A 27,020-nucleotide genomic window follows, 5' to 3' on the forward strand; every position below is an offset into this window, starting at 1 on the left:
ACATGTAAATTAATGGGCTTTGAGTAAAAATACTCTCCATTGTGTGGGTGGGCCTCATCAAATCAGTTGAAGGCCTACATAGAACAAAAAGACTGGCCTCCCCCTGGCAAGAAAGAATTCTCCAGCTGCCTTTGGACTTCATCTGCAACATTGGCTCTTCTTGGTTCTACAACAATCAGCCTTCAGCCCAGAACAGGAATATAAGCTCTCCTGGGTCTCCAGTCTGTGGTCCATCCTGCAGATTTTTGACTTGCCAGCCTCTGGAATCATAAAACACAATTCCATATATCTCTTTCTATGTGTATACACACATCCTATTGGTTCTGTTCCTCTGGGGAACCCTAATACAAGGAGGAAGAGGGGTTTTCTGTGTATGTGGGCACTGCTTCCTGTTCGCAATGCTTTTTCACTCCAGCAGTGGCAATTCCCTTTGGTAGCAGCAACTGGGTCCAATTTGCAGTTCTGTCACCATAGGGCCCTCCTTCCGATTCAGACCAACAGTGCTCTCAGCAGTGCTCTCCTCCATGTAGGTCTGAGTTCAGCTCTACAGGTGGTCTCTTCCAACGTCCTACCTTTTAACAATTCTTTTGTTCCTGCTTTGTAGCTTGCTCTGTGGAGGTGGGATCAGTACTGTACCACCACCCCAAACTAATTCAGATGTCAAGACAGATGATAGCACACACATCAAGAGGTCATGAAAAATTTTATTATTCACATAATGTGGCTCTCTGGGAAGAGCAAGACAGGCACCCAAGCTAGTCAGTTTGCACTGATTGCAAGGAGGGGCAAATAGCTCTGATTTTTATTGTAGTTACAGGTGTGGGTTTCCAGGGTAATGGAAAAAGCCAGGGTTTGCATAAATTTCACCTCAAGTGCTGAGGGAGTACCTGGGCTTTCTTATCAGCTTGCCCAGATGTGAGGCAAAAGGGGGGAGGGGGAGGGCTTAAAAGCTGTCAGTGGTCAAACATCAAAAATGGGGTCAGACTCCATTACAGTTCCCCCAGTCTTGGGATGGCACCAGGTCTCAAGTCACTGCCTCCATGATAAATTAGCACTTTCTTTTGCCTTTTTAGTTACTTAGATATACCTATTAAACAATTCTAAGTTCTTTTTCTTAAAATAATTGGTATGGTTTCTGGCTCCTGACTATAACCTGGGTAATACAAGTCCTCTTTGCTATTCTACAGGGTTGGCATTAGCTTAATAGGTGTGCCAGTTGTGCATAAAAACATTTACTCATCTTCCTTCACTTACCTAATAAAATGGAATGGCTGACTAAACATCATCCACAGGATCCCATTTCTTAAACTTTTTTTTTCCCATTTCTTAAACTTTTGAGTCTAGAGCTTCTGGCTTCACTTGCTATTTTTAGGCAAAAAGGTTAAAGAAAATAGAGCTCATAATTTCCTATAAATTCTATGTCTTGGACATCAATACAATACATAGAGAATATCCTCGATCTTTTTAAGAGGATGCATGGTATTCCATCAAAGATGCACCAGAACTGTTCAACCATTCCTTTACTAATGCCATTTGTGTTGCTACTCATTTTTGTAGGTGAAGAAACTAAAGCCTTGAGAGATTAAATGGCTCACTCTAAGTAACATTATATAAATGGCAGAACCAGGATTTCTATACAATTGTAAGATGCCAAAGCCCATGCTTAAAAACATTTTATTTTTAAGTATTTTAAGCAAACAGTAAAAAAAAAACAAAAAACCACTATTCCATTAAGCAACATATGACCCATCTACATCAATTTTTAAAATGAAATAAAACACAACTGCAGCTTCCATCTACCCCCCCATTCCATCAGCAGCTCTGCCATGAAAAGGCAGAACACAACCTTCACACAACATGCCAATAAATGATTTTATACTCTTCATCATATAATTTGAATCCACAGGAATATATTATTGTGCAAAACAGTAACAACATTGTTTACTATATGCCAACGATGCTTGCATGCCAGCCACTAATCAAAACACTTTATTACATGCATTATTTCATTAACCATTCCCCCACCCCCAATTATCTTGTGAGGTTGGCAACTACTATTCCATTTCATTAAAAAAGTGAAACACAAATTAAGTTTAAATAATGTGCCCACAGATAAACAATATGTTTAATTTTACATAAATGGTGTATTGTACATAACTTCTGCAACTTTCTCAGCATTTCTGATTTATCTATGTTGAAAGATGAAACTCTAGCTCTTTCATATTCACTTCCCAAAGTACCAAAAACAACCCTTTTTTTTTTTTCCTGTTGATGGACATTTGGGCCTTTCCCAGTCTTGCTACCTACACAATACCGCAATGAACAGTACAGCAATGAACAGTTTTATACAAATGTTCCTCCCTACATGAAGTTCTTCTAGGGTTTATCCAGGAGCAGAACTGCTGGTGGTATGCACAGTGCAAGATTTTGCAGACTGCCTGGCATAGGTATTACAAAATTTCCACTCCCACAGCAGTGAGTTCCCACTGTTCTACACATGTACCCATGCTAGGGCTTGTAAAACTTGTCATCTTGAGGAGTGTGAGAAGTCCAGACTAACCTATATTTCCTGTGCTTTCTTCTCCATACATGTCTCTGTGTGGGCTGACAGTCTATCAGCAAGGCAGGGATCAACCACCTGAACAACTGATTCAAAGACTTTCCAATATCTACCCCTCTCTGAGAGTCCCAGCCCTCTGGCTCTCCTCAGCCCCAACTTCGGTTCTTCCTAGGCAGCAAAAGAAAGCAAGGCAGGGTTCAAAGAAGCCTACATATTCTCCAGGCCAGAATGGGGTACGACAAGAGAACTAGTGGCTGAGGCAGTCAGAAATTTTCAGCTGGAGCTGCATGGCTTGGAACCACCTACAGCTGGTGCTAACTAGTGCGCTTGTGGGTAACCTCCAGTCAACACTGTACTCAGGACCCCTTCAAAACACTCCAATCCTGACTTAGCTGAACTAAATTCAGTTCCATATTCCTTAATAGAGGTAATTTTGTACAAAATCTCTGTATGGCAAACAGATAAATAAGCACCCAACCCGGCCTCCAGAGTGCCCTGTCTGCTGCAGTAGCAGGCCTAATTCTTGGAAACCTGGACAACACCTAGCAGAGTAAGATACAGGCACCAAGAGAGGCGGGGCCAGGGGAGAGGTCTTAGACAGACAAGGGTTAGGGATGGCAAGGGTTAACCTTGATGGATGAGGACCTGAGCCAGCACAGATATGGTCTACACTCCTGGTGAAGGGAGACAGCACAAGTCAGGCCAGTCCAGGGGTGTTCAGGCGCAGGCAGTGAAGTTAAATCCAACAATGATTGGTACAATGATTGCACCAAAATGTTTAGTAGTTAGCTGCAAGTAGTGAGACTTCTCCTTTTAGCTAAGCTGTATTTACTAATATTTCTATAATAATCATGTATTACTCATAAAATTATTTAAAAATTCAGGTTATTGAACAGACCCCATCAGTACAATCCCAAAATATTAAAGGCTTACCTCAGTATAGAGGAATTTCTGTTGATTTTCACTTCTTTGTACACTTGAAAATTTGGTTTGAGTGTTTAAAAATAAGTATATCTCACTTTATAAAAATGGCAGTAGAAAACCCCTATTGGGGCAGGAACTCTGTGAGGTGACAGTGGCACAAGGAGTTGGGGGGTGGGGGGGATGTGAAAATATGGACAGAAAAGAGGTATTTCCTCGGTTGTAGCACCAGATTTGAAGCCGAAGCTGACTTGGAGCTGCAGCTCTGTGAGGGCTCTGGTCCTAGAGATCAGCTACCTAACCCAGAGCCTTTGCACACCAAGCCTTCTTTCTCCAATCCTAGAAATCAGGGAGCTTAATTACTCTAATTTTACATGCCAGAAAATAGATGCAGGTGTTCAGCGACTTGTCCAAGATCATCCTGCCAAGAAAAGGCACACTGAGCCTGGAACCCAGATCTGGTAACTCCAAGGCCCTCCCCATGACCCTGGGGCCTCAGCACATGGGACTCTGATGCCTGCCCAGCCACTACTAGAACCAGTTTTTGGTACTATACCACTGATGGGACACCTGATTCCATGCCATGGGCAGCTGCTGCTGTAGGAAAAGGATGCAGAGCCAGGATTACCAAACCCTCCTGAGTACAAAGCTGAATGGGGGCCAGAACACGAACATATGTCTGCCCCTTCTCCCCACCCTCTGACTATTCCATATGACATCACCACAAAGTATCAAAGTCTTCATTTTCACTTGCCCATAACAATCCAGAAAGGATAAGATTACTTGTACTCTACTGAGAGGACATTTTCCAGGTTGGTTTCTTCTCTTGTATTACAAGAAATGGTCTGCCCCACTGGTGTGCCCTGACTCAAAGCATTAAAATGTAGTCTGAGATGGTCCTCTACTATCAAGTGAGATATTTTATTCTTATATTCATAATGTGACCTCTTCAATAACCAGAAGCAATGACTACTTGCACAAATTTTAGAAAAGTCACTCCTTTATCCTTATGCCACTGAGCTAATTCTTTCTTTTTGTTTCAAGTCAAGCTAGCAAGTGAGATGGAGGTGCCTCCCCCACCAGGCCACCTTTTCTCCAGAGGGCATCAGTCATGGGAACTGGTACCTTTGGGTTGAACCCGATGCCAGCACCGGATCCAACGTGCGAAGAAAGCTACATGAAAGGTTAAAGGGTCCCCATAGTGTGCACAAGTTAGAGATGCAAGCAAGCACAATAATTAAACATTTACAACTGTTGAGAGCTGGAGGTCTTATAAAAAATTCAGGCCCTTTGAGGGGAGAGGAGAGAGTCCCATTATTGGAAACTGACAGCAGAGGTAACTGCATAAAAATCTTTCAGCTATATAATTTCAGAGTCCCTAGATCTGTGGTTAACCTTGTAAATGTAACTCAGATTCAGACCACGTCACTCCTCAACTCAAAACTGTCCAAAAGCTCCCTACCTCCCTTTGAGGAAGCTCTAGCCCCAGTGATACATGGCGTGGCCCACTACCTCTGGGGCCCTCTCTTCTGCTGGCTCACTCCACTCTAGCCCAGGGACTTCCCTGCCATTCTCCAAGGATAGCAGACAAGATTCCTCCTCCTGTGCCTGGATCTAGAGACCCACAGGGTCCATGCCCTAACCTCCTTCAGGTCTTTGCTCAAGTTTCACCTTCTCAGTTGAAGTCCTCCCTAACCAGCCTACTTAAAATCACAACCCACCTCCTAATCCAGCACTGCTTCTCACTTTTCTCTGATTCATTCTGTCCACAACACATATCACCATCTGAAGTACTATATAACTCATTTGTTTATTGTCTGTAAAGATCCAAGATGGCAGATCTTTTGTCTGTTCTGGTCACTGCTGGGTCTCTAGCACACACAACAGTGTCTGGCATATGGGAGGTGCTCAGCACATTTCTGTTGAACAGACGGCCTGCTGTTGCCCATGCAGACTGTGGGGTGGAGACAGCGACAGGGCACTGGAAGAGCCCCATTCTTCAGGTGATTGAGTCCAACTCTGCTCTCTTCCATGTGCTGCTGAGACAACTGTATGCCCACGGCAGATGTCCAAGCGAGATATGAAGGCCAAAGCTGCAGCCAGAGCTCCCAGGAGGCATCTGGGGGAGACTAGAAGTTCTTGCTGCTATTGCTGCTGCTTATAAGGTCAAACAGAATATGCACTACCACAGGATTCAACTGGCCCCTTCCCAGCAGCCAAAGCCCATTACATCACAGACATTTTGTCAAACTACAAAGGGCAATAGTATCTGCTTTTCGACTTATTATCTGGCTGGGGGCTCCAGGCCACTGTGCAAAGGCCACTTCAGGGGCCCAAGCCTCCAGAAGGGCCCCAAAGAACAGGTTGCTGTTCTTCCCCAGCATCACACACCCCAGCAGGTAAGAAAGGGGATGCCCTGAGTTTTTGAATCCTCAGGATTCTCTGCCACCAGATTCGAAAATAGAAAGGGCTAGACCCTTTGTGAAGCTTTCCCCCATACTGCCTATAATTAAGGGTTCTCTAGCAGGGCTGCTAGGAACCCCTCTCCCCCCACTGTCAGACCCCAAGCTAATCTCTAGTATGGTTTTTCATATGCCGAGCCAAATTTGAAGACCACCTGAAGGTCTTCCCACACTCTCTGCATTTGAAGGGCCTCTCTCGAGTATGAAATCTCTTGTGGCTAATGAGCTGTGAGCTTTTATTAAAAGTTTTCCCACAGGTGCTACACTTGTGGCACTTTTTCCCAATGGGTATGTTCTGGAGCCCAGTGATCCTGGAGCTCTGGTCACAAGCTTCCTCAGAATCTTCAAGGGGCTTCTCCCCACTTGGTTTTAATTCCTGTAAACTCACCCCTGTGTCCTGGCAGGAAGACAACCCAGCCAGGCTGCATTCAGACTGTGCCACTCTGGTGTGTTTTCTCTGATGAATGCAGAGGGTATGTCTTCCAATGAAATCTTTCCCACACCATTGACATTTAAAAGGTCTCTCTTTAGTGTGGATTCTCTGATGATTAACAAGGCGATGTTTTCTATCATAAGATTTCCCACAAAGATTACACTTATAGCGCTTCTCTCCACTGTGTATTCCCTTATGATCTAAAAGACTTCTTTTACGTGTAAAAGTTTTCCCACATTCTTGGCACCAAAAAGGTTTCTCACCAGTGAGGATTTGTGGCTGCAGATTTGGCGTGTTTCCACTTTCACGGTACTCGTACTGTTTTTCTAAAGAGTGAATCCTCTGATGACGGGAGAGGTTAGAACTCCATCTGAAAGCTTTCCCACATTCTCTGCACTTATAAGGCTTCTCTCTGGTATGAATTCTCTGATGGATGAGGAGGAATGAGTGATTACGGAAGGCTTTGCCACACTGGCTACATTTGTAGGCTTCCTCTGTGGTGTGACTGCTCTGAGGAAGTTGTAGAACTCTGTCCTGACTAAACGATGGCCCATCCTCAGGTTTTCTCTGAATGGCATGCTGCTTCTTATGAGCAATAAAGGCTGACCGATGGGTAAACTCTTTTTTGCATTCACTACATCTGTATGGCTTCTCACCCGTGTGAATTCTCTGATGATCAATGAGGGATTTCTTTCGAGTAAAAGTTTTCCCACACTGCTGACAAGGAAAAGCTTTCTCTGTAGCCAGGGCATTCTGGGGCTGACTGCAGCTGGAGGTCTGTCTAAAGTCTTCTCTACAGGTGTCTTGATCATAGAACTTTTCTTCCTGGTGCATTCTCATATGACGAGTAAAGTTTGATCTCCACCTAAAGGTTTTCCTACATTTGGTACATTTATAAGGTTTCTCCTGAGTGTGGACCCTCTGATGTTCAACAACATATGATTTACAGTGGAAGGATTTCCTACACTGGCTGCAGTCAAAGGGTTTCTCCCCACTTTGGTCTCTCAAATGATGATCAAATCCTGAGCCATAGGTGAGAGCTTCCTCATACTGATTAGACTCAAGAAATTTTTGCTTCGCATGGGTTTCCTGGTGTAGACGGTAGGCAGACATACGTCGGAAAGCCTTGTCACATAAACTACACTTATAAGGTTTCACTCCTGTGTGAATCTTTTCGTGCCGCACACAGTTTGAGCTCCACCTGAAGGCTTTCCCACACACCCTGCATTTAAATGGTTTCTCTTGAGTGTGAAGTCTCTGATGACATGCAAGATGAGAGCTATGACTGAAGGTCCTCCCACAGTCACTGCACTTATATGACGTCCCCACCATGTGAAGATTCTGCCCATGTTGGTGATGTGAGCTAAGGCTGAAGTCTTTCCCACATGCATCCTTCGCATTTGCTTTTAGTCCAGCATGAATTCTCTGATGTAGGCTAAATCCGCCAACTATGCGCCTGAGCCCTTTCCCATATTCCTTGTAGTCATAGTGGTATGAACTCCCTCGGAAGTGTCTGCTACAGCCATGTTTAAGGGATCGCTTTCTTCTGGGAACTCTCAAATATGTGGCATGTTTTAAATTACGACTAGTACTTCTTCCTGATTCTTCAGATTCTTTTTCTGTCCTAGGACTGAAATTGGTCTCTTCTTTCTTAACTCTTACTTGTATGGGACTTCTACATTGTTCCTTTAGCCTGCTCTTCTGTTTAAAAGATTCTCTGAGCCCCATTCCCTCAGAAACACTCATCATCCAACATTCTGATGGCACAGCTAAGGTTTCTGCTTCTTCCAAAGGTTCATGTTTTAAGACGAACTTGTTTGTTTTAATCTGGAGCTCACCTCCTGACACAAAATAAAACACAAGACAATGTACTCTATTCCATACTTGGAACTGCAGAAGGCACCAAAGGACAGAAAAAAAAAAAAAAAAAAAAAAGCCAAGATCTTGGGTGGTGAAGCTTTTGCTTGACTGCCAATACCTTTACCAAATAGTCCGGGAAGGCAAGACATGGAAGAGTGTCCCCCAGATGACAGGGAATGGAGGAGGAGAAGTAAGGTGGGCACAGCAGCTAAACATATGCAGAAATCACATCCAGTTAAAAAGTGAATGTTAAACAGTAAGATAGGGGACAGAAATCATGGTAAGAGGATAAGAAGGCTCCCAAGAGCCCAGGAGAGGGGCTCCATGGAGGGATAGCTGAAGGAAATGGAAGTCAAACCTATCATAGGGGCAAAGAAGAGGAGCAGGAGTGGGATTAGGGTTCTTCAAAGAGCATGAAGGGGTGGGCACGGGCCAGGGATCAGTAGGAGTACAGCAGAAGGATGAGGAAGAGCATCACTGAATGGAAAAGAGTGCAACAGTGAAGCCCTCCAGTGGGCAAGAACAGTTACTGAAAAGGTTTCTGGGGAAGGGGTAGGGCCAGAAACAAAGGTCTAATAGGCCAGTCTGGAGAGGAGAAACGGAGAAGCCCAGCACTCCTTAGCAACACTGTTAAGGATCTTCCTTCTAGCAAACAACAAAGTATGTTCCCTGTGACTTACTTGGTGTAGAAGACCTTAAGAAAGAGAAGAATAGATGTGAGAGGAGTAAGATCCAGAGGTTCTCTGAAACTCACCTGCAGGGGCAACACCTGGCTTCCCCTTAGGCTGAGCTCCCTGGACATTCAGGCCCCATGGCTCCCTTGCTTCCAACCAGGAAATCAGAACAGGTTTGGTGAATGGTCCCACTGCAGAAGAGAAGGGGATGGGATGAAATGGAAGGGTGGATAAATCATACAGAACTATTCTCCAGGACCCTCTCAGGCCTGAGGTCCTGGCAAGGACAAGGGAAAGGCCAGGAAGGCTGGTGGAGGAAGCCAGGACAGGAGGCCCAGACAGCCATTTCCAACAGCTCTGAGCAGAGACTAAAGAGGCTGAAAAAAGTCACAGCCAAAAGGATCACTAGGATTCTCTGGAGGTGGGAGCTACATGACAACTCAATCAGTTAAATCAACCAACACCGTTTGGACGTCTAACTAGGAACTTGACACATAGGACTTTTAATCATTGTAATAATCCAGCAAATAGGCATCATTATCACCACATTTCAAGAAAGAGGACTAGGTGATAGAGCCAGAGTCAGAGCCCAGGTCAGGTCCCTGTCTAGACACCATAATAAAGAGTAAGAAGGCAGAAGTAAAAGTGGGTAGAAGCACGGGGGTATCAATGCCTTACCCAGAGAAACCACGTTTCCGTAATTCTCCAGCATCACATCTCTGTACAAGTTCCTCTGAGCAGGGTCCAGCCATCCCCACTCATCCTGGGAGAATGTCACTTCCACGTCCTTGAAAGTCACAGCCTCCTGAAAAACACAGTCCTATGTCTGAGAGTCAGTCTACAGCTCCTGGCTTTTAGGAGAGAGCAGGGGAAGGGGACAAGCCAGTCTGAGTGAGCACAGGATTGATCTGGTAAGGGTGAAAGAGAGAGCATCACCCAGTAGAAGAGCTCTGAGCTCAAGGGGGATAATCTGGTCTCCAGGACCTGGGTCTCTGGATATGAGGTCACTGGACACAGAGACTCAAGATGAGGGGGAGCCTCAGTGACTCCATTAGGCAGCAATGCTGGGATGTCATGAAGGACCAAAGGTCTTATGGCTCACCCGAGGCTGGGATGTCAATGGGTCTCCTGGACACACCTCTCTCTGGGAAAGGGCAGGCACCTGGGCAACAGGAGGCTCTGAAGGAGAAGAAAGAGCCATGAGAGAAGGTAGCCCAGCTCTTGGCACCCCACTGAGGAGGCCCACTCTTCCCCCACATAGAGGACTCCTGGGCCTACAAGCAGGTATGGAATATTGTTAAACACCCATTTCACATTTCCCCAGTGTCCGCTGAGGGCTGGGGAGTGAGGAGTGGGGGGTGCAATGGGAGGAGGAGCTAGGTAGACATGGGTTACAGAAGGGTAGAAAGGACACAGGGCTAAGGACCAAGATTGAAAGGGATTCTCGTGAGGGGACAGATGGTGAAATGACAACACTACTTTGGGATGTGTGGGATACAGCTTAGAGCTAGATGGCGAGTACCGGATTGCCCAGCCAGGAGGTCACAAACTCCTATTTCACAGGGAGGCTCCAGGTGGTCCCCAAGAGTAGAGTCGCTCCTGAGAGGTGAAGCAGGGGGCCATATCTGTGAGGCTCGCAGGGCTCCCGTACCCATCCAACGTACATCTGGGCTCTGGGCAAGGGCTGGGTCCTGGCGAGAAGAAAATGTTGTGAGAGGATCCCCATAGGAATCAGAAAGCAAACTCAGAGAAGAGGCCACATGGCCAATCTTTAAGGGCAGGGATCCAGGGAAGGGCAAGCCAGGCCCTTCATTACCTATAGGCAGAGGGGAGAGGAAGAGGAGAAAGCCCAGGGAGGACCCACTCATCCCTCAGCCTCCCTGGGCTCTAGTGTGGGCCATGAGGGAGATAGGTGGAGCCAGATTCCAGCTACAACATAGGAAAGCACCCAGCAAGGCACTGCTATCAGGCTTCAGGTGCTGCAGCGACATCTCCCCACTAGCCCCTCAGGCCCCACCCTGGTCTGGAACTTAGAAATCAGAGAGAAGAAATTTGTCCCTGAGTTAAAATGATAATGGTTCACCGCAGAGATGCAGATAACATCTACCAAGTATCAGGCACTGCTCTAGGCACTACCAAGCATAGTGACCTCAAAGAAGCAGGACAGCTTCTGCATGTAAATCTGACTGAGATGGTACCACTGCCAGAGAGGCAATGCTACTTGTGAGGGTCAGCCACAGAACCACAGAAGAGAGTCTCAGGTACAAAAAAATGGCAGTGCCTATCCAAGCAGAGACTAGAAAGAGGCAGTCTTTGCCCTGGGACTTCAAATGGTTCCAGTCTCTGAGGCAAGGCTATCCCTGATGTGGAAATGAATATTGGAAGCTTACAGCCAATGAACTTTTAAGTTTTTTCTGGTCCTGTGGCCAAGACATTGACCACATTGATTTGGATGAATCTTAGCCTGAGGCCATGAAACATGTGATACCGAGCTAAAAGACTGAAAGATGATGAACCTGTTCCTCCCAAACCCTACCAAAAAGAGAATAAAGAAACAATACAAAGATGGAAGCAGACAGCCCAATAAGTTTAAGAACAAAATCTCTCAGGACCTAGTTGCTCAATGCTGATGAACCACAGGGTGATTATGTAATTTTATGTGCATCTTGAGCCATTCTGTTCATTTTTCAGAATTTGGGAGGTGTTATCCCAGCCCATTTTGTTTTCTAATTTTTTTTAAAGAATTTATTATTTGTCAGAGAGACAGAGAGAGAGCACAAGCAGGGGGGAGTGGCAGGCAGACAGAGAGGGAAAAGTAGGCTTCCCGTTGAGCAAGGAGCCCGATGTGGGACTCAATCCCAGGACTCTGGGATCGTGGCCTGACCCAGGCAGACACTTAACCGACTGAGCCACCCAGGCGTCCCTGTTTTCTAATTTCTAACTAGCTTTCAACCAGGTAGGCCCTGTATGCCCATTTGGCAATGTTTTCAGGGATTTTCAAACCTTACATCTAGCTCTAAATGTGTTAAATGTAACCAAGCCACAATTTTGTACCTACTATGTACCTTTTTTGCTTTAATCAATGATTTTTTGATCCTCTTAAACATCTTGGTGTTTTGGTAAAAATGATAAATGCTCTTAGATTTTTTAAAATAGTAACCAATGTTAAGCAAAAAGGTTTTCTTTTTTAATAGCCATACCTTGCATTGATATATTACCATTCACTGCTGGTAGATGTTCAGTCAGATGTGTTACTTGATTGACCTAATTTGATATTATATTTGGGAGAAGAATATGTCAGATATGTTCCAGAAATCTTAAAGGTGACTTTCATTTATGCATGAATCATATATGTAGAATTACACATATTTTTACTGAAAAAAATTTTAAAGAAGCCTACAAAAATGATAAACGCTCTTTAAAAAAAAACCCCAAAAAACGAACCTCCAAAGCTATAAGAAGCATTGAGAAACTCACCTGTGTGGGGCAGAAGGGGCAGGCAGAGCTCACTTTGACTGACTGGCTGCTCTACCATCAGCACTGGGGCAGTCAGCTGTTTCCCGGTGCTAAGGCTGGGGCTGGGCACATGGTGAGCATTCAAATGTACACTGAATAAATTCTCATTGTTAGATCAGTTCTGCATATTCTTTTCAATAAACTGAGTTTCTGAAAGAACATGAACAATGCTCGAACAATGAGTCTGTGAAATAAAGTCTTCCAATTTCTTGGCCCTGCGCTGACCCTCAATACTCTTCTTACCCCTGACCCCTGCACAGAACAAATCCTCAAAAGAAAGAAGGAACATGCTGCGAGTGCATTTATAGGTCTTACCATGTACTCAGAAGTCAGGAGTCCTGACTCTAACAGCAAGAGAGACATCACTCCCACTTAACAGGTCAGTATCAAGTCAAATTAGATATGTGGAGATGGACTCGCATAATGTAAGTCACTGTGTCCAAAAGCTCATTCCTGTTATCTATAGATACTTGCTGACCCTCTTTCTGGAGCCAACTGTCCTCTGGCAAGGGGGGAAGGGCTGCCAGCTCAAAGGTCCTTGGCTCAGGGTCTAGTTCTCAGCTGCTCAGGTGCTGTGGGAATGAGAAGGGAAGACATTTCCTGCCTTCCTCAATGCTGAGGGTTCAGAGGCCCAACCACACATTCTAGACGAGCTGGCTGACTGACAGGCAGAGTTCACTGGGAACTGCACACTTGCTCACACTCACCCTCCATGGTGTCCCATTGAGGTCCCTCTGCAGCTCTTCCAGCAGGGCCACAGCCTCCCCACCACTCTCAGGGTGATGCAGCTGTACCCAGGTCCGGAGCTCCCCAGGCAGGATGCTCAGGAACTGCTCCAGCACCAGCAGCTCCAGGATCTGGGCCTTGGAGAGAATGTCAGGCCTCAGCCACCAGCGGCAGAGCTCCCGGAGCCTGCTGAAAGTCTCCAGGGGCCCAGAAGATTCATGGTAACGAAGCTGCCTGAAGAGCTGGCGAAACAGTTCCTGGCCAGAACGGTTGAGTGTCTGTGGCCTGGCAGCCTGCACTGAAGTGTAGCCTTCATCCTCTTCTTCCTTCTTTACCATCTGAAGACGCCCTCGTTCCCTTGAAGCCTGGGCCTGAGCTGGATGGACAGCATACCACCTGCCTGGAGGCATCACTCCTGCTCAGGGTCTACCCAGCAGAGTGCGAACCAAATCTATGTTAGCCGTGTCGCTGCTGGGACCTCAGGAGTAGTTTTTCAGCATCGTAGTGGGCAATGCCATTTGCTGGGACATCAGATGTCACTGGCAAGAGACTAAAATAACCAATATTATTGTTCAGGAGGGATGTGAGAATGATGGTGCAGTTAGATCCTGGTAGCCAGGATCATCTTTGGATGTATGAAAAGAGGACATTTACAGGGCTTGTATGTTAAAAATTACAAATGGCTGATGAAAGAAAGCAAAGATCTAAATAAATGGACAGACATACCGTACCATATACTGGAAGACTTGACATAGTAAAGATGTCAATTCTCCACCAAAAGATCTACCTGTTTAATGCTACTCCTGTCAATATCTCAGCGAAGTTTTTTGTATATATAGACAAGATTATCCTAAAATTTATGTGGAAAAACAAAGGAATTACAATAGCCAGAACAATTTTTAAAAATTAGAATAAAGTATGAGGAAATCATCTATTTAACTTCAAGACTTAGAGCTATAATAATCAAGACTGTGGATCCAGCAATTGCACTACTAGGTATTTATCCAAATACAAGAATACTAATTCAAAGGGATACATGCACCGCAATGTTTATAGCAGCATTGTCCACAATAGCCAAATTATGGAAACAGCCAGAGCGTCCCATCAACTGATGAACAGATAAGGAAGATACGGTATACATATACACTGCAGTATTTCTCAGCCATCAAAAAGAATGAAATCTTGCCATTTGCAACAACATAGCTGGAGCTAGAGAGTATTACGTTAAGTGAAATAAGTCAGCCAGAGAAAGACAAATACCATATGATTTCACTCATATGTGGAATTTAAGAAACAAAACAAATGAGCAAAAAGGCGGGGGGGAGAGAAAGAGAGAGAGAGGCCAAACCAAGAAACAGACCCTTAACTATAGAGAACAAACTGCTGGTTACCAGAAGGGAGGTGGGTGGGGGATGGGTCAATTTAGGTGATGGGGATGAAGGAGTGCACTTGTGATGAGCACAGGGTGATGTATGGAAGTGTTGAATCACTATATTGTACACCTGAAACTAATATGACACTGTTAACAAACTGGAATTTAAATAAAACTAATATGACACTGTTAACAAACTGGAATTTAAATAAAACCTTAAAAAAAGAGAGAAACTGTGGTACTAGTGGAGGAAGAGACACATAAATCAGTGGAAAAGAAAAACCTGAAATAGACCAACACAAATATATCCAACTAATTTGTAATATCGAATGTGACTTTACTAATATTGTAATATAATATTTTAAAATATCTCAAATAAGCAATTCAAAAACAAAACAAATGCTGATTAGGAATCCCTTAAATGACTGTGACCCCACCAATGCATTAATTACTATAATTTGGATACTACAAATCCAACTCTCTACTAAACTCCTTATTTCCTTTTGTAATTCATCATAATGGAGGCTGTCCAAAGGTTTAAGCCACTTTCAGGAGACATCAGAGCTTAGTGTACAGAGAAGAGAACATGAACTAAGACTGACCTGGGTTCAAATCCACATCCCCACTTATTAACTGTATGACTATGGAGGCATCACTTTACCTCTTAAAATCTCTGTGGCCTCACTTTATAAAATGGGGGTGGTTGTGGGGTTTAAGTAAAAACTACCTGGGCACATTTTGGGCTCTCAGTGAATGTTATTTCACACCTAGGGAAAGAGATTATGCTGCAGGCCACACCATAGCGTAGGAGTCTACCCTGCAGATATGCCCACCTGATTCTACATAAAGGTGCAAAAAGCAATTCAAAGGAGGAAGGATAGTCTTTTCAACAAATACTGATGGAGGAATTGGACATTCATAGGCAAAGTAATGAAAGTCAACTTAAACCTTACATCTTATACAAAAATCAATTCAAAATGAATCCCAGACTTAAATATAAAACATAAAACTATACAACTTTTAGAAAAAAGCATAGGAGAAAATCTTTATGATCTAAGTCTAGGCAAAGTTATTAGAATTGACACCAAAAGCATGATCCATAAAAGGGAAAATTGATAAACTGGACCTCATCAAAATGTAAAACTCTGCTCTAGGAAGACCCTTGTTGAGAGCATGAGAGACAAACTACAGACTGGAAGATAGTATTTACAAGGCACATACCTGACAAAGGACTAATATCTGACTATATAAAGAATTGTCAAAACTCAACAGTAAAAAAGGCAAATAATTCCTTCCATAAGAAAATGGGCAAAAGACATGAAGATAAATACAAATAAGGACAAGAAAAAATGTTTAACATGATTAGCCATTGGAGAAATTCAAATTAAAATCACTATATAAGATAATCACTATATATCTATCAGAATAGCTAAAATAAAAAAAAACAGTGACAACATCAAATGCTGTTGAGGATACAAAGAAACCAGATCACTCATCCATTACTAGTGGGAATGTAAATTGTATAGCCGCTCTGGGAAACAGTCTGGCAGTTTCTTAAAAACTTACCATACAACCTAGCAGTTGTACACCCAGACATAAATACCCAAAAAATGAAAACTTATGTCCACAGAAAAACTTGTACACAATTGTTCACTGCAGTGTATTCATAATAGCCCCAAACTGGAAACCACCCAGATGTCCTTCAATGGAAGAATAAACTGAGGTACTACTATACTATGGAACACTACCTGCAATAAAAAGAATGAGTATATTCAACAACTTGGATGCATCTCTAGAGAATGACGATGAATGAAAAGAGCCAACCTGAAAAGGTAACACAGTGTATTACTCTATTTATACAACATTCTTGAAATAGCAAAAGTATAGAAATGGACAACAGTTTAGTGGTTGCCAGGGCAGTTAAGGACCGGAGGGCAGAGCAGGAGGTATTATGGTTTTACGTAATTAAGAGTCTGACCTTCATTTTTGATGTCTGACTGCTGACAGCTTTCAAGCCCCACCACTCGTACTTCTCCTTCTTGCCAACATCTGGACAAAGAAATAAAGCCCAAGTGCTCCCTTAGCACCGGCAGAAAGTTCAAAGTACACAAGTCCTGGCCTGTGTACAAAAATCCTCATCCCAGCCCCACGCTAACCATATAAAAGCCAAAGCCAGTCACCTCTCCTTGCTCTCTCAAGCCATTCTTTTTTTACATTTTAAACCATTTTAATATAAAGGAAAGCAATTCAAATGTTTTACATTTCTACTTAAGTTTATATTGCACTAATATTATTTTACATGGAAAAACAAGTAGATGTATCATGACACAATGTCTTAGAAACATTCTTTGACATTCACATTTATATTAATGGATATTTCAAAGTCCACTTGAATAAATTTTCTATTATATACCAAATCACCTAACAAAAACAAATATATAATGCTAATCTGCTTTGATATTGAGATATATGGAATATCTGCTTTGATACATTGAGAGCACATACTCATATTTATTATTACTTCCCCTGACAAATACACTGATTTTTAGAACACATTTAAATCGGTCTTGGTACCTAGTAATAACATTTGAGCAATACCTGAAAATTCTTCATTTATTGTTGAGTCTCGACAAGACTAATTTTTAAATTTAACATTTACTTTATTTAAAAATGAAGAGGAAAAAGTGTTAGTCCTTTTATCCAGTGGAACAGAGGTATGAGAAGAGAGATAATAAGAATGATCTTCAAAGCTGGCTTCTAAGCTATGTTTGTACAACTTAAACATTCAGTTCTCATCATTTTGTTGCAGTATAACCAGGCCTGTCTATTATAATAATAATAACCAATGTTAGAGTCCTTGAAAATCATGATTATAATTAAAGCTTGGACTTAAAGCATAATGGCAACCTCCTGGATCCCGTTAAATTTCTACTGAACTAATTTAAGTAGTTGGAAGTTGCCATTAGCTTCATCATGCTTTAAGTCCAACTGAGTGATGGGTATTAAGGAGGGCACACATTGTGATGAGCACTGGGTGTTATACACAACTAATGAATCGCTGAACACTACATCAAAAACTAATGATGCAGTGTTGGCTAACTGAACATAATAAAAATAAATAAGTTCTATTTTCAAATAACACTTTAAAACTGTTTCAAGTACCTAACTGATTAGCCAACATCAACTTAGGAATTTTTTCTCTAAGGTATAACTCTCGGTGCTCTAAGGTATAACTAAGTGCTCTAAGGTATAACTTTTGGCATCAAAAAAGCATAGTTAAGACTTTTTTGATTAGTTATGAATAAAAAAAAGTCAAGAACTAAAATACTAGTGATTCCTGTGACAAGGAACCCCTTCAAGTAATTCAGGGAGTGCTTAGAGGGAATTTTTTTTCTGCAACACCTATACTGATTAAAAAAAAAAAAAAAATCTCAAATCAAAAACCTAACCTTTCACCTTAAAACACTGGAAAAAGCAGAGCAAACTAAACCTAAAGCAAGCAGAAAGAACGAAACAGTAAAGAATATAGTGGAAATTAATGAAACAAAGATTAGAAAAACAAAAGAGAAAATCAATGAAATAAAAAACTGGTTCACTGAAAAGATCAACAAGATTAATAAACCTCTAGGGGCGCCTGGGTGGCTCAGTCGTTAAGCCTCTGCCTTCGGCTCAGGTCATGATCCCGGGGTCCTGGGATCGAGCCCCGCATCGGGCTCCCTGCTCAGCCAGGAGCCTGCTTCTCCCTCTCCCACTCCCCCGCTTGTGTTCCCTCTCTCACTGTGTCTCTCTGTCAAATAAATAAAAAATAAAATCTTTAAAAAAAAAAAAAAAGATTAATAAACCTCTAAATACACTGATGAAGAAAAAAATTCAAACTATGTAAATGAGAAATGAAAGAAACATACTAGTGACTTTACAGGAAATTTTTTAAAAATTATTTAAAAATAAGACAATTTTTGCCAATAAATTAAATACTTTTGATGAAAACAACAGTTATAGTAGTTTTAAACACAAACTCCACTAAAATTGATTCAAGAAGAAACACAAAATCTGAACAGACCTATAACAAGTGAAGAGATTAAATTAGTAGTCAAAACCATCCATAAAGAAAAGCAAAGACCCAGATGGCTTTATTGCTAAGTTCTACCACATACTTAAAGAAAAAATAATAATTGGGACACCTGAGTGGCTCAGTCGGTTAAGTGTCTGCCTTCGGCTCAGGTCATGATCCTGCCAGAGTCCTGGGACTGAGTCCCACATGGGGCTCCCTGCTCAGCGGGGAGCCTGCTTCTCCCTCTGCCTACTGCTCCCCCTGCTTGTGCTCTCTCTCTGACAAATAAAGAAATAAAATCTTAAAAAAAAAAATACTGATTCTTCATAAACTCTTCAAAACAGAAGAGGGAGAACTTTCCAGTTCATTCTATGAGGTCAATATTACCTTAATACCAAATTACCTTAATTACCAAAATTACCTTAATTACCAAAATCAGACAAACCAGTATCTCTTATGCATATAAATGCAAAAATTCTCAACAATATACTAGCACACTAAAATGCAGTAACATATATAAAAAGAATTATACCCCTTGACCAATTGAGATTTATCCTAGGAATGCAAGACTATTTTTTAACATATCAATAAACACAAAACAAAAATCACATAATGACATCAATAGGAAGAAAAAAATTGACAAAATCCATACTTTTTTTTTAAAGATTATTTATTTATTTATTTGAGAGAGCAAAAGCTAGAGAGATCACAGAGGGAGAGGGAGAAGCAGACTCCCCACTGAACAGAGAGTCCGACGCAGGGCTGGATCCCAGGACCCTGAGATCATGACCTGAGCTGAAGGCAGACGCTTAACAGACTGAGCCACCCAGGCGCCAAATTTTTCATGACAAATATAATCACTAGGAATAGAAAGGAGCTTCTAATTGTGATAAAAAGCCTCTACAAAAACCCACAGCTAACATCATCCTTAATAAAGACCAAATGCTTTCCCCAAAGACTGAGAACAAACAAGGATATCCACTTTCAACTCTTCTTCTTAACACTGTACAGGAGGTTGTAGCCATAGCACTTAGGCAAAAAACTGGAAAAAAAAAAAAAAAAAAAGCTGGGGGTACTTCCAGGGAAGATGGAGGAGTAGGAGCATCCTAGGCTCACATGGTCCCACAGATACACCTGATAACACCCACATCAGTGTAAATAACCCAGAAAACAACCAGAAGACTAGCAGAATAGACTCCTTTCCACAGCTAATTGTAGAAGAGGCCACACTGAAGAGGATAAGAAGGGCAGAGACATGGCCAGGAGGGACGATGCAAGTGGAGAGAGAAGAGGAGCAAACCCCACACCAGGCACCCCAGGTACAGGGAACCTGCACTGGGAAGATGAATCTCCATAATATCTGACTGTGACAACCAGACGGGCTTAACGTCTCAAGTTTTTACAACCAGCGGTGCGTAACACCAACTTTAAAAATCAGCAGGATCGGCTCTGGGGAGGGCAATGGGAAACTGAGTCCTCACGCTTAAAAGAAAAGTGCAACAAACAACCCCACTGAGATACAGCACAGAAGAAGCAATTTGAAAAACACCTCGGATATACAAGAAAGAAATTTACTTACTAATCTCAAGAGTGTGTGCTAGAGGGGCAGGTGTCTTTGGGAAACTTCTCCCAAGAACAAAAGAGTTGGTGGGCACCATTTCCCTCCCAATCCCTGCAGCCTATATGCAGGGACACCTGTGGGAATCAGCACAGTGAGAACATTCTCCACGTAGCTTGTTAACAGCACCCCTATCTCCTGTGACCCGCCCCCTCCAACAGGTCCTTGGCAGCATTCCATTCAAAGTGGTGCCACAAGCTGGCAGTGTGCAAGCAGCCCCAAAAGGGACCAGCACCAATCCAAAGTAACTCCTGCCCAGCAGAGAGAGGAAGAAAACCACATACATCAGTCTACTAGGGCCCCAGCAGTGGGCTGGGGGCAGAAATCTGGTCTGAGAGCAGGCCCCACCTACTGATTAAAGATTCTCAGGGAACAACATAGGGAGAGTGTCCCGTAGTTTGGTGCTACCGCAGCTCTGGAAAACATCTGGTCTGATGCAACTCAAGCCCAAGGTGGCCACAGACTGGTCCACTAATAATACAGAAACCAAACCATGACCACAACAGGCAAAGAGAGCCATTGCAGATGATGGACAGAATGTAAACACAGCTCAGCCACAACAGTAGGGTGCATGCAACACACATAAGAAATACCTGTGAAGTGTCAGGTTCTGGTGAACAGAGGACACTGTACTACAGGACCTCTTCTTCAAAGGGCACTACTTTCCAGAGTAGGAGATATAGCTGATTTTCCTAACGCATAGAAACAGACACAGAGACTTAGACAAAATGAGAAAGCAGAGGAATATGTCTGAAATGAAAGTACAGGATAAAATATCAGCAAAAGACCTCAATGAAATGGAGATATGTGATATGCCTGATAGAGAATTTCAACTAATAATCATAAAGATACTCACTGAACTTGAGAAGACCTCAGTAAGACCCTCAACAAAGAGATACAAAACATTAAAAAGAAAGAGATGAAGAACTCAATAACTGAAATTAAAAATACACTACAGAGAACGAAGAGTAGACTAGAAAAAGTAGAAAACAACCATAAGAAAAAATTTAGAAAGACCACAAATATATGGAGATTAAAGAACATCCTACTAAAGAATGAATGGGTTTACCAAAAAATTAAAGGAAAAAAATAGGTGGAAGCAAGAGAGAAACGACATAGAAACAAACAAACAAAATCCCAGTAGAACAGATCAATGAAAATAAGAGCTGGTTATTTGAAATAATTAATAAAATTGATAAACCTCTAGCCAGACTTATCAAAAAGAAAAGAGAAAGGACCCAAATAGATAAAATCATGAATGAAAGAGGAGAGATCACAACCAAGACCCCACAAAAATACAAACAATTAGAATATTATAAAAAAATTATATGCCAACAAACTGGGCAATCTAGAAGAAACGGATGCATTCCTAGACATATACAAACTACCAAAACTGAAACAGGAAGAAATAGAAAATCTGACCATAACCAGCAAAGAAATTTAATCAGTAATCAAAAATCTCCCAATAAACAAAGTACAGGGCCAAAAAGAAGCCTTCCCAGGGGAACTGTACCAGACATTTAAAGAAGAGTTAACACCTACTCTTCCCAAACTGTTCCAAAAAAATAGAATGGAAGGAAAATTTCCAAACTCATTCAGCATTACCTTGATTCCAAAACCACACAAAGACTTCACTAAAAAGAATAATTACAATCCAATATCCCCGATGAACATGGACACAAAAATTCTCAAAAAGATACTAGCTAATCGAATCCAACAGTACATTAAAAGAATCATAAACCACGATCAAGTGGGATTTATCCCTGGGCTGCAGGAGTCGTTTCAATATTCACAATTTAATCAATGTGATACACCACATTAATAAAAGAAAGGATAAGAACCATATGATCCTCTCAATAGATGCAGAAAAAGCATCTGACAAAATACAGTATCCATTCTTGATAAAAACTCTCAACAAAGTAGAGATAGATGGAATATGCCTCAACATCATAAAGGCCATATATGAAAGACCCACGGGCTAATATCATCCTCAATGGGGAAAAACTGAGAACTTTTCCTCTACGGTAAGGAACAAGACAGGGATGTCCACTCTCACTGTTACTATTTAAGACAGTACTGGAAGTCAGCCTCAGCAATCAGACAAAGAAAAGAAAGAAAAGGCATCCATATTGGCAAGGAAGAAGTAAAACTTTCACTATTTGTAGACAACATAATACTCTATGTACAAAACTCAAAAGACTCCACCAAAAAATTGCTAGAACTAATACATGAATTCAGCAGAGTCACAGGATATAAAATCAAAATATAGAAATCTGTTCCATTTCTATATTCCAAGAATGAGGCAGAAAAAAAAGAAATCAAGGAACTGATCCCATTTAAGATTGCACCAAAAACAAGAAGATACTTAGGAATACACCTAACCACTGAGGTAAAAGATCTGTACTCTGAAAACTAAAAAAACTTTATGAAATGAATAGAAGCGGACACAAAGAAATTGGAAAACATTCCATGCTCATGGATTGGAAGAACATACATAGTTAAAATGTCTATACTACCCAAAGCAATCTACACATTTAATGCAATCCATATCAAAATACCACTAGTGGAGGAGAAGTTCAGACGCCAGAGGAGTACAGGACCCTAAGTTTGTCTGGTCCCTTGAATATAGCTAGATAGTATTCAAATCATTCTGAACACCTGAGAAATCAATCAGAGATCAGAGAAAAGAAATGCTGCAATTCTGCAAGTACAAAAGCGACCACTTTTTGAAAGGTAGGAGGTGTGGAGACCTGAATCCAGGGTGATATATCTGAGGATAAGATGGGGGCGAGGGAGCTGGCTTAAGGAGGCTACCGCAAAGTATTATAAGAAGTGGAGTGAAAAATCGGACCTTTTAGATGTCTGTTACAGTGGGGTACATCCCTGGCTTAAAGGTGCTCAGGTGGTGAGTCAGGTGGAATCCCAGGTGTGATAGTGTGGTATCAGGATCCCTGGGGTTGCAAGAAGAATGGATGGGGCCTGAGTGTGGCAGAGTTCACAGGCATAGGAGCAGGGAAGCCCACTGAGTACAGTGAATCTAGGTGTTGGGTTTCTGCTCTATGTTGCCATGAACTGCAAACCAACACATGGCTGTGTGACCTCTTTTCTGGAACAGGTCAAGCAAAAGGCAGAAGCATGGGGAGATCCCTCACCATCCCCCAGAAGGAATGGAGCAGGTCCACACCACAGGAATCTGTAAAATTTGGAGTTTTGAAAGTCATGTGCCTGAGATAAAAAGCACTTGGTCACAGGCCGGGTGAACAGACTTCTGATGAAAATAGAGGAGACAAAAATGATTGACTGCTTTTCTGTGAGGGCTGAAGAGGGGGGCCTGGAGAGAGGAGGGCCTCTATATGCATCCCACCCACAATGTTGAAAGCCTGCAGGGAGCAAAACAGCACCACATAGTGGAATCCAGAGCCATTGACACTGAACCCTACCTCTGCCCAAGGGAGGCACATTTGCAATAGGACAAGTCCACCTGAGAATCAATGCAACATGCCCCTCCCCTCAGAAGACTAGCAGGAACAACTGGCGCACATCAAGTTTACTGATCAAGGATGACGGAAAAGCTTCATCTTTTGGGGAAAACAGTATATAGCATTCTTTTTTTTTTTTTCTTTTTCAGTTATTTTCTTATTCTTTGAATTCTTTATCCTCTTTTAATTTTAGTTTTTATATGTTATGTATATGTATTTTTACTTTTTATTTCCCTATATATATATAATACATATATATATTTTTCTTTCTTATTTTGCAATCTAATTCCCTTTAACAAGCAGACCAAACACACCCAGGATCTAGTTTTTAGTTCTGTGTTTTTTCTTTGTTTTTTGGTATTTTTTTTTTGTTGTTTTATTTTGGTGTTTCTTGTTTGTTTTTCCCTCTTTTCGTTGTTGTTCGTGTTCTTTTCTCTTTCTTTCTTCTATTCTTTTCTGGACAAAATGAAGAGCTAAAGAAATTCACTCCAAAAGAAAGAACAGGAGGTAGTACACACAGCCAGGGATTTATCAATATGGATATAAGTAAGATGACTGAACTAAAATTTAAAACAATTATAAAGATACCAGTGGGGCTTGAAAAAAGCAGAAGACAACAGAGAATCCCATACTGTAGAAATAAAAGAAATAAAAACTAGTCAGGTCAAAATTAAAAATGCTATTACCAAGATGCACGTCCAAGTGGAGGCTAATAAAAATGAAAATGAACAAGGTAGAAGAGTGAATCAGTGATATAGAAGATAAAATGACAAAAAATGAGGAAGCTGAAAAGAAGAGAGAAAGAAAACTATTAGATCATGAAGGAAAACTCAGAGAACTCAGCGATTCCATAAAACAAATAATATCTGGATAATAGGAGTCCCAGAAGATGAGGAGAAGGAGAGAAGGGCAGAAGGTTTATTTGAACAAATTGGAGCTGAGAACTTCTCTAAATTGGGGGAGTTAACAGGCATTCAAGTCCAGGAGACACAGAGAATGCCCCCTTGAAATCAATAAAAATAGGTCAACACCTTGACATATAATAGCGAAGCTTGCAAATTTCAGAGATAAAGAGAAAATCCTGAAAACAGCTCGGGGGGAAAAGAGGTCCTTAACCTACTAGAGTAGAAACATAAGGCTGGCAGCAGAGCTGTCCACGGAGACCTAGCAGGCCAGAAAGGACTAGCATGATATAGTCAACGTGCTAAATTGGAAAAATATGTGGTCAAGAATACTTTATCCAGCAAGCTGTCATTCAGAATAGAAGGAGAGATAAAGAGTTTCCAGGACAAACAAAAACTAAAGGAATTTATGAACACTAAAACAGCCCTGCAAGAAATATTAAAGGGGGTGCTTTGAGCAGAGAGCCCAAAAGTAAAAAAGACCAGAAAGGAACAGAAACAATTTACAAGAACACCAACTTTACAAGGAATACAACAGCACTAAATTCATATTTTCTTTTTCTTTTTTAAAGTTTTTAATGGACAGCTCAGTTACTTGTATATAAAGAAAATACTTCCTAATTGTAGCACGTATATACTAGTGTTCACATCTTTCAATAATTACTCTGAATTAAAAGGACTAAATGCTCCAATCAAAAGACCTGGGGTATCGGAATGGATTAAAAAAACAAGACCCATGGATATGCTATTTACAAAAGACTCATTTTAGACCTAAAGACACCTCCAGATTGAAAGTGAGGGGGTGGAGAACCATTAACTATGCCAATGGACATCAAAAGAAAGATGGTGTAGCCATCCTTATATCAGACAAACTAGATTTTACCAAAGACTGTAAAAGAGATGAAGGAGGACACTATACAATAATACAGGGGTATATCAAACAAGAATATTAACAGTTGTAAATATTTATGCACCTAACATGGGAGTAACCAAACATATAAATCAACAAATAACCAAATTAAAGAAACACATTGATAATACAATAATAATAGGGAACATTAACACCCTATTTACAGCAATGTACAGATCATCTAAGCAGATCAACAAGGAAACAAGGGCTTTGAATGACACTGGACCAGATGGACTTCACAGGTATAATCAGAGCATTTCATCCTAAAGCAGCAGAATACACAGTATTCTTGAATGCACATGGAACATTCTCCAGAATAGATCACATACTGGGTCACAAATCAGGTCTCAACTTATACAAAGCATATTTTCAGACCACAATGCTTTAAAACTTGAAGTCAACTACAAGAAAAAACTTGGAAGAAACACAAATACATGAAGGCTAAAGAGCAACCTACTAAAGAATGAATGAATCAACCAAGAAATTAAAGAATTTAAAAAATATGTGGAGGCAAATGAGAACAAAAACACGACAGTTCAGAACCTTTGGAATGCAGCATAGAAGGTGCTAGAGAAAACTATATGGCAATACAGGCCTTCCTCAAGAAGCAAGAAAACTCTAAGTACACAATCTAAAGGTTAGGAAACTGGAAAAAGAAAAGTCAAGTCTAAATACAGTAGAAGATAAACAATAAAGGTTAGAGTAGAAATCAATGATATAGAAATCAAAATAGCAGTAGAACAGATCAACGAAAACTAGAAACTGGTTCTTTTAAAGAACTAATAAAATTGATAAACCCCTAGCCAGACACACCAAAAAGAAAAGTACCCACATAAATAAAATCATGAAGGAATGAGGAGACAACACTGCCAACAACGAAGAAATACAAAGAATTATAAGAGAATATTAATAAAAATTATATGTCAACAAGTTAGACAATCTAAAAAAAAATGGATGCAGGCTGGAGGCAAGATGGTGGAGGAGTAGGAGACCTGGATTTCGTATGGTCTCAGGAATTCAGCTGGAAAGGGATCAAACCATTTTGAACCCCTACAAACTCAACAGGAGATCGAAGAAAAGAATAGCAACAACTCTCTGAACAGAAAAGCGACCACTTTCTGGAAGGTAGGACATGCGGAGAAGTGAATCCGAGGCGGTATTCGGGAGGATAGACGGTGGGGGAGGGGGCCTCCGTCGGCCACTTCTGGCAAGTGATAGAGCAGCGGAGCACAAAATCGGAACTTCTAGAAGTCAGCTCCACTGAGTGAGGTCGCTCCAGTGGCTAAGCGGGGGGGGGGGGGGGGGGGGTTGGAACCCAAGCTGGGACGGTGTGGTCTCAGGACCCTCAGGGTCACAGAAAGACCGGGGGTGCCTGAGTGCGGCAGAGCTCCCAGGTATTGGAGCGGGGAAGCTGGCTGCAGAGACGGAGCCGAAGTGCGGGCTCTCAGCTCGGGGTTGCCATAAACCGTGATCCGCAGCACAGTCTGGCCACTGCTCCTCCAACAGGGACCCAAGAGGCGGCAGATCCGGGGAGAC

General features: G+C 41.8%; 1 protein-coding gene across 6 annotated transcripts in view; it reads right to left on the minus strand.

Annotated features, from left to right (window-relative positions):
* Nucleotides 1-266: 266 nt before the first annotated feature.
* ZNF445 (zinc finger protein 445) overlaps nucleotides 267-27,020 on the minus strand; it is a 56,958-nt gene continuing 30,204 nt past the window's right edge. Inside the window, exons 2-8 of one of the 6 annotated variants that reach the window (XM_032409131.1) lie at nucleotides 16,503-16,573; nucleotides 13,134-13,702; nucleotides 10,433-10,601; nucleotides 10,013-10,089; nucleotides 9,589-9,715; nucleotides 8,991-9,101; nucleotides 267-8,217 (exon numbers count right to left, since the gene is read on the minus strand). In XM_032409131.1, coding sequence (XP_032265022.1) covers nucleotides 6,050-8,217; nucleotides 8,991-9,101; nucleotides 9,589-9,715; nucleotides 10,013-10,089; nucleotides 10,433-10,601; nucleotides 13,134-13,562 — 3,081 coding nt within the window. In that variant the 5' untranslated portion in view covers nucleotides 13,563-13,702; nucleotides 16,503-16,573 and the 3' untranslated portion in view covers nucleotides 267-6,049. Of the gene's footprint in view, nucleotides 8,218-8,990; nucleotides 9,102-9,588; nucleotides 9,716-10,012; nucleotides 10,090-10,432; nucleotides 10,602-12,387; nucleotides 13,703-16,502; nucleotides 17,581-27,020 lie in introns of those variants that run through there. The other 5 variants (XM_032409130.1, XM_032409129.1, XM_032409132.1 and 2 more) reach the window with 5 other exon arrangements.

Source organism: Phoca vitulina, unplaced genomic scaffold (genome assembly GCF_004348235.1).
Source record: "Phoca vitulina isolate PV1807 unplaced genomic scaffold, GSC_HSeal_1.0 scaffold10, whole genome shotgun sequence".
In the NCBI taxonomy this organism is placed as follows: domain Eukaryota; kingdom Metazoa; phylum Chordata; class Mammalia; order Carnivora; family Phocidae; genus Phoca; species Phoca vitulina.